Genomic DNA, 8,564 nt, shown 5'->3' on the forward strand with positions numbered 1-8,564 from the left:
CGCCTAATTTGGTCAGGAAACGACGCAGAGATTCTGCAGGATGATCTTAACAAATTGTTCATATGGTCGGTGAAATGGCAAATGAACTTCAATATCTCTAAGAGTAGCGTGTTAAATGTAGGGCTACACAACCCCGAAAATAGATACAGCTTAGATCATAGGTTCCCAAACTTTACCATGCCAAGGACCCCCCAGATATTTAAGTCCCAGCCGAGGACCCCCAGCCAATCAAAAGTTATTATTACCATACCAAGACACCCATTACATGATTATAATGCAGTAAATTTACTATTTGCATATTCCTACACAAAGAAAGTATAAAGATAAGCATTTAAAATATTTTCAAAAATTCTTATTGCTTGAAATTCAATACAAAGTAAAAATGGTAGAAACAGCCACAATAGATAGATAATTACAGTATGTACTGTCACCACAGATAACAAAAAACAAAACAAAACCTTCATAAAAAATGCAGAATTAAACACAAAAGCTATCAGACATATTTTGTTTAGTGGGATGGATGGGCTTGATGGCTCCTACACAGTTGATCAATGCGGGGCTTGATGTTAGTGCCAAACGCATGTCGTTGTCCACCTGTAGGCGTGCTCTGTGCTTGGTTTTGAGTATTGTCAATGTGGAAAATCCTTTTTCACATAAGTAGGTTGTTGCGAATGGCAAAATGTATTTCAGAGCCTTCTCAGCCAGAGCATGATATTCAGTTCTTGAGTAGATCCAGAACTCTGGCAATGGAAGGGCAGAGAACTTTATTTTCATACCACCATCATTTGATATTTCAATGAGTTCCTCTTGCGACTTCATATCAAGATGTGCACTTACCCCGGCTACGAAAGGGTTTCTAATCCAGTCCATGTGGGAATTTTCCAGTTCAGGGTAATACTCCCTGAAGTAGCCTTGCAGATAAGATAGATGGGACACAATGATGGCGGTGATGTCTTCACTTGATGTCATACATTCTTGGTGATAAAATGGGAACATTTCAGTGACTCCTTCCTGGCATTTGCTTTCCCACAATGAAAGCTTTTGCATGAATGCACGTACTTTGTCCTGCACATTCAAAATACATAATTCAAGGCCTTGCATGCTCTTGTTTAGTACATTTAGATGTTGGGATATGTCTGATAGATATGCTAGCTTTAGCATCCATGACTTGTCCTCAAAATAGATGCAAAGCTCTGATTTGTGTGTTGAGAGAAAAACAGCTAACTCTCTCCGCAGTGCAAATACACGATTCAAAACTGCCCCACGCGATAACCATCGCACTTCAGAGTGGAGTAGCAAGCCATGAAAATCAGCATCCATTTCGTGACAAAGGGCTTCAAAAAGTCTAGCTTTCATAGGATGTGTTTTTACATAATTGTTTTTACATAATTGTTGTTTTCACAACAATCTGCAGAACCTGATACAGTTCATCATCAATGCGTTTTGCAACAAGTGCCTCGCAGTGGAGCATGCAGTGTATGCTGACGACATTTGGGGCCCTTTCTTTTATGAAAGCAATGACTCCACTACGTTTACCTGTCACAGCGGCGGCTCCATCAGTACACACACCCACACAGCGTAACCAGTCAATGGAATTCTGTTCCATGTATTCATCCAAAATCCGAAAAATATCCTTCCCAGTAGTTCTACCCATCATGGCTTTGCAGAATAGTATCTCCTCAACAAATTTTCCCTCACTAATAAATACTCACTGTACTCACTGTTTTTCCCTTGCTCCAAAAGTTGTACAGTGACTTCCTCGGCCATATCATCTATTATTCTGCTCACAGTATTGTTTGATAGAGGTACCACATCAACCTGGTTGACAGCATCGTTTCCAAATAACTCCTGAACAATGTCCCTGATTGCTGGTAACAAGAAGTTTTCTCCGATTGTGTGTGGTTTTTTGCCACGAGCAATATGAAAAGAAGCTAAGAATGATGCTTTCAGTGCTCTGTCTGGAAGTGTGAATCTCTGTTTCAATGTACTTGCTTGGCTAGCTACTGATGACTCTTGTCGTTTGAAGAAATTAATGGATTTTGTGGCCTCAGTTGAACGTTTTTGTTGTAAATGTCTTTGTAGTTTCGATGGTTTCATCTCTTCATTGGAGAGTATCTCTTGACAGATAACACACTTCGGGTACTCAACTCCATCGTTTTTTACCACAAAGGTAAACCCATATGCAATATATGAGGAATTATACTTTCTCAGTTTTGATTTTCTCTCCTTTGTACCCAAACTACTTCCTTCACTTGGTCTTGATGAAGTAGCAGTGGAAAGCTCATCAGTCGATTTCCGTTTTAAAAACTTTTCATTCTTCAGTTCACACTTTCTGTAAGCATAGAATAAAGCTTGAATGAATATAAATAGTAATTAAAAAGAAACAAATGAAATATCATGACAGATATAAAAATGTAATAGAGAAGTGCTGGCTGATTGCACAACAAAATATCGATATCACCGACACTATAATGACAGAGAATCAGTGTTGTACATTTTTATAATTATATAGTTTTTTCTGGAGTTAATTTTTTTCTATTGTGTCGCGGACCCCCTAGGACCTTCTCAGGGACCCCAGTTTGGGAACCACTTGCTTAGATAATACGCTTTTAGAGAAAACTGAGTGCGAGAGGGACTTTGGAGTTCTAGTGAGTCCGGACCAACCAGGAAACATTGCATTAGCGCCAGGAATAAAGCTAACAGAGCATCAGGTTTCATTGCTAGGATGGTAACGAATAGAACTGCAAAGGTAATTATTAAACTCTATCTAGCGATAGTTAGACCCATCCTTGATTTTTCTTGATCTCCGTCCTACAGAATGGACATCAATTCACTAGAATCAGTACAGAGAAGAATGACCAGAATGATACATGGACTCAGAAATTTGCCTTACGAAGAGAGGCTCAGGCACCTTAACTTAAACTCTCTGAAAAGACGCAGAGTTCAGGGTGATCTAATAGAGGTGTTCAAGTGGATCAAAGGCTTTAACAAGGGTGATGCAAGCAAAGTCATCATATTAAAATAACAGAGACTCGCAGTAATGGTTATAAACTGGACAAATTTAGATTTAAGAAGGAAATAAGCAAGAATTGGTTCACTAATAGGGTGGTCGACGAATGCAATAAACTTAGCAACCATGTAGTAAGGACTGAAACTATCAGTTGTTTTAAGAAACGATTAGACAGCTTTATGGATAGGGATAACAGGTGGTGATGGATACGGAGCTGCCTAGTGTAGGGCTTATGGTCTCTTACAGTCTTCTTCATTCTTATGTTTTTGTTCTTATACTCTTATTTCCTTTGATGCTTTGGTGTTCCTTGAATTTCCTAATGGCTGACCCTCGAGAATTTCGAATGCAATAAAAACTAAATATTACCTTACAAGGAATTATATAAAAGAACTTAACGCGACTAGAAATACATCTATGGTATGGATATGATAAAAAATTGCTCTAGGATTCAAAATAGAAAAAACTAGAGGACCACAAGAGTGGTTTCTCGAAATAAGAAAGCTGAAAACCGTAATGGAAAAAAATACTTAGAGAAATGCTAGCGAACATAATTTAGAAAAACCCCTGTCTAGTAAATAACACTGGTCTTAAACGCGTATACTCTTGTAGTACTTCATAGAAATTTATGAAACATTCAACATGACTTGTGATGATGTGAGCTGTTGATTTGCTAAATCTTGACATTCGAAAAGGTTTTGATTCTGTATCATGATATGCAGTAATGATCCTTTTGTTTTCATACTCGTTAACAACAGAAAGGTTTTTGGTTGTGGTCTGTGCGCTGCAAGGAGTCCGTTCAGCGTGTAGCAAGCGTCACGGGCTATTCTGCCAAATCAACCTTAGCACCTGCCTCTCTCTCTCTCTCTCTCTCTCTCTCTCTCTCTCTCTCTCTCTTAATTCCCATCTACTGTAAGTGCTATTTTATGTTTTATTATTCCGTATATAGTAAAAAAGAAAGTTGTATAATAGTACAATGAATATCACATTTTAGGATTACAAGAACGATTACCTATCAACCGTCCCACCTGTCTCACCTGTGACACAACTCGGCGGTGTGGCAACATGGGAGGGAAAAAGCGCTGTTGCCACGTGTCATAGAATTCATTCAGATCGTTGTTATAATCCTAACAAGTGATGTTAATTGCACTATACAGTTTCCTTTACTACATACAGAATATATAAAAGAATGAAATTGCACGTAGATGGGAAATAAGAGAGAGATGCATATACAGGTTGGCATTAAAAAATCCGGCAACCTCAGGACCTGAGAACTGCCGGATTTTTGAAAATGCCGGATTTTCTAAGTTTATAATTTTTCATGGTGTACCCCGTATATACTTAAAGAAAATTACCACCTGTACAGTCCTTTTATGGAAAAAATAAACACTACGTGAAAAGCAAATGAAATTTTATTATTTACGAACTAAATAAGATACAGTAAAGATAGTTATGCAGAATTTTAATTAAAATTTAATAAAACATATAAAACTGATCCTCCGAAGAATTTCAATTATACTAGATAAAATACTCCGTACTGTACTTTTTAGGAAAGAAGCTAAATAATAATTTTAATTCAATTTTAATTCAACTAAATAAAACTGATCCTCATAAGAATTTTAATTAAACTAAATAAAATACTCTGTATACTGTACCCTGTACTTCTTGAGAAAAGAAGCTAGATAGCAGATGGGCTGTCGGGATCATCTTCATCATTACTGACAGTGACAACATCATCGGCAACAGGAACAGCTTCAATTGATGGAGGAACTGCTGATTGTGGTGACAGCACATCTGATTGACATGAAGTTGATGGCAGTGGATTATCTAGTGTGGACACTGCTGCTGCTGCTGCTGCTGCTGCTGCTGCTGCTGCTGCTTCCTAGCTATATTCTTGAATATCTCGTGCAATGTCTGTTGCTTCATAAACTTGGGTCTTTCTTTAATAAGTTTATCTTGGAGCAAGTAAACATTCATGATTTCTTGTTCACTTATAAAACTTCTTTGCTCTAGTCCAGCCAGCAGTTCAGTTGTTAACGCAATTAACCTGTCAATAGAGATTTTTTCTCTCACATCTTCCTCGTTTTCGTCACCGCTTTCATCTCTCTCACCACCTATACAGGCATTTCCCTCTGGATTTTTAACCATATCTACAATTTCTGAATCAGTGTAAAGAACAGTGGCGCACCTACGCGGGAAATATGAAAATGCGCTCCCGAAATCTGTCCCGGATTTCAGAAGGTTCCGGATTTATGGTTGCCGGATTTTTTAACGTCAACCTGTACTAAGGTTGATTCGGCAGAATGGCTCAGTAGTAAACCACGACGTATACCACACTCTGAACAGACTCGTTGGACCGCACAGGCATTTAACTTATTGTATGAACTAGAATCCTTGGAAACATTGTCGATCTACCTACCAGAGTGGTTAAGTTTAGATGTTTATTGGAAGATATTCTAAGACTCAAGAAGCTTCGAAAGCGTTGTCATGATACAGCCCATTCAGTCACGTGGTTTGAAACCTCTTGACTAAATAATGCGGTGGCCATATTGAACAGCACTTTCTTCTTTATGAATCAAAGATCCAAACATGGGGTGATTAATGGTAACAAGTCAACTTTTGGTATGAGAAAATAGGAAATCAAGATAGGTTTGCTGGAATTCGTTATGAAATGGATGCCAAGACATGAACGCATTGAAGGACATTTATGCCGACAAAGGACAACAAACACTCACTCCTGATAATTTCCTCCATTTCGAGTCAACAAAATTCGGAAATCTCTATTATTCTGAACTACAACGTTTGTCTCGAATATGCCATAACATTAGAGCGTGCATGTCGTATCCAACGCATTCTAGAATTGGAACTTTTCTTTACGTTTTTAGAAAATTTCTTCATTCTATAGTCTCAGCATTAGAACAAGTGCAGTGAGACATACTCCAACTTTGTTTACGTCTAGCGTCCTAATCCTTAGTTCCTACAAACACAAAATGACCTTTACCAAGTATGATACAGACGACGACTACAAAAACTTTGCTATCTCGCAGACAGAGCATTGCCTTGTTAACTCTTAATGACTTTCGTACACATAGCAAACGCAAATCACTGTGTATCCTGGTTCTCTGTACATGTCTCGGGGGAAGCAGTGGGTTGGTGGAAAGCTTGCATGACTGGTGCCTTGAAGGTCCCTTGTACGTGCCTCACCTTCTTAGGTAACCACTTGTGCAAACCTCTCTTTATATTGTAAATAAAGAAAAAAAGTGTTTGTTTTCAGATACATATAAAAAGATGAAAGAATGTAAACATACATCAGGAAGATAGTTTATAATGGAAACTAATTATCTGTTTGGAATTAGCGGACAAATAATCTTGAATTGAGTCATTATTACTTTATATATTAGATTCGCCTTCATTTGGACAAATTCGTCAAGTTGACTAGAATTATAATTATCCTTTTATAGTAATCTAACAATTTCTTATAATCTTCAACTTCAGTAATCTTGAATAAGCCTAAAACAACTTTGATTAGATTACAATCACAAGTATCTGTTTCGATTTTAGACCACATCTTTTCGCTTGTTCATGAAGGGCTGAATTAGAAAACGATCACATCATTTAGAAAATTACTTACGGATTTATTAGACATGGTAGTTTGTTAATGAAGAAATTACAAAAAAAAAAAATAATCGTTGGAAACGCAAACTTAGGACGGTAAATTCAACAGTAGTTGTAGTTGTGTAGACATTCTTGATCAAGTAGTTTACAAGATGGGTCATAGAGTACTTATTAGTGTCTGGAAAATATTGATCATTAATTTGAAGAAAAAAATAGTATTTGATAAATGTTCTAATTGTTTTCATTTGATATCAGACCCTAAAGTGTTATTTCGGTATAGATCAGAGAAGAAACAATGAAGTTGAAGGGTCATGTTTTCTTTTCTTTGTCAACAGATAGATAGAAATGGCTTTATTTGATCCACCGGTACAGTCAACAGTTAAGATGAAGTTCCTGCTTATTTGGTCATAGTATGACAGTGCCCTCTGTATTAGAATTTAAACGTCACTTAGACACAAATCATACTTTGCTTCCTTTTTTATATTTTCTTTCCTTGTTTTCTAATGATGCTTCGTTTGATTACATTCACACGGGCGTTGTCGATATGCACTAAGATGTCTCAAGTTGGTTTGGCCATCCATCCCTTCTACCACTGACCTCTTGCCCCTTCATATAGAAATCTTCAATGGAGACGTCTTAAGCATGCTGAGGAAAAATTTGCGCTGTATCCTGTAGGGCATCGCTTGCCGCGAAACGTAATTCAAATTCTTCTGAGTAACAGCCTTTAGAACCTCCAAGTCCCCAGTCGACTCACTTCCTGTCGACGGCAGACGGTTACACAAATTAATGAGTGGCAGCAACGACGACTGTCATCTAACCCGTAGACCAAGGGAATCATCTTCATATGTTTTTTTTTTACTCTCTCTACAGGCGATTTCATTTGACTGGAAAATGCTTTTAAGGTTAAAAAAATTAACTGGTTTATATGAATGAAGCCAAAATTGTCTACACAATCGGACTATTTATTTTCTAATCAATTTCAGATTGAATCGATTGAGTTTGCCCACATCTACTATTTCCTGTTCATAGACACAAGAATTTAATAAACTCAGAATTTCAAAGAGGAAGCAACATGACATTTCAATTTTCTATTTGTTTTTCTCTTTTAGATATATAGTCTAATTGCATCGTGGAGAAGTTATGTATGCTCTTAAGAAATGCGCGTAAGAATACAGTCGTTCCATTGTTGTGGACATTAGGTGTCTGACCAAAATAGGAAATTCCGCATACGACGGCTGAAAGATTGTTTGTGTTGAATAAGTATACATTTAAGGGCATGCGCGTGCGGGAGTGTTCTTGCCTAAATGTTTTTACTTCTGTGTGTGTGTGTGTGTGTGTGTGTGTGTGTGTGTGTGTGTGTGTGTGTGTGTGTGTGTGTGTGTGTGTGTGTGTGTGTGTGTGTGTGTGTGTGTGTGTGTGTGTGTGTGTGTTTGTTTGTTTACCTAGTTATACCTAGTTGTATTTTACGGGAAGGGGAGCTATGCTCGTGGTGTCCCGTCTTCATATCTCATTTTATCTAAACTATCCTTAAATTCATGTATTGTTTTTACACACACCACTTTCTCATCTAACTTGTTCCATCTGTGTGTGCGTGTGTGTATGTGTGTGTGTGTGTGTGTGTGTGTGTGTGTGTGTTTGTGTGTGTGTGTTTGTGTGTGTGTGTGTGTGTGTGTGTGTGTGTGTGTGTGTGTGTGTGTGTGTGTGTGTGTGTGTGTGTGTGTGTGTGTGTGTGTGTGTGTGTGTGTGTGTGTGTGTGTGTGTGTGTGTGTGTGTGTGTGTGTGTGTGTGTGTGTGTGTGTGTGTGTGTGTGTGTGTGTGTGTGTGTGTGTGTGTGTGTGTGTGTGTGTGTGTGTGTGTGTGTGTGTGTGTGTGTGTTTGTGTGTGTGTGTGTGTGTGTGTGTGTGTGTGTGTGTGTGTGTGTGTGTGTATGTGTGTGTGTGTG

General features: G+C 38.0%; 2 protein-coding genes across 2 annotated transcripts in view; both read right to left on the bottom strand.

Moving 5' to 3' along the window:
- Positions 1 to 477: 477 nt before the first annotated feature.
- On the bottom strand, positions 478 to 1,320 carry LOC143022941 (zinc finger BED domain-containing protein 5-like). Its single transcript, XM_076181360.1, has one exon. It carries the CDS (start codon positions 1,318 to 1,320, stop codon positions 478 to 480), a length of 843 nt encoding a protein of 280 aa, XP_076037475.1.
- A 333-nt stretch (positions 1,321 to 1,653) lies between these two features.
- The window catches only part of LOC143022942 (zinc finger BED domain-containing protein 5-like), a 10,566-nt gene continuing 3,655 nt past the window's right edge, over positions 1,654 to 8,564 (bottom strand). The window contains exon 2 of the mRNA XM_076181361.1: positions 1,654 to 2,332. Coding sequence (XP_076037476.1) covers positions 1,654 to 2,332 — 679 coding nt within the window. The remainder of the gene's footprint in view (positions 2,333 to 8,564) is intronic.

This window comes from Oratosquilla oratoria, unplaced genomic scaffold, assembly GCF_046742065.1.
Source record: "Oratosquilla oratoria isolate Oo_2021 unplaced genomic scaffold, ASM4674206v1 SCAFFOLD237, whole genome shotgun sequence".
In the NCBI taxonomy this organism is placed as follows: Eukaryota; Metazoa; Arthropoda; class Malacostraca; order Stomatopoda; family Squillidae; genus Oratosquilla; species Oratosquilla oratoria.

Bases quoted from the DNA above. Each gene is read 5' to 3' on its own strand.
- LOC143022941 (XM_076181360.1), bottom strand. From the start codon at position 1,320: ATGGATGCTGATTTTCATGGCTTGCTACTCCACTCTGAAGTGCGATGG.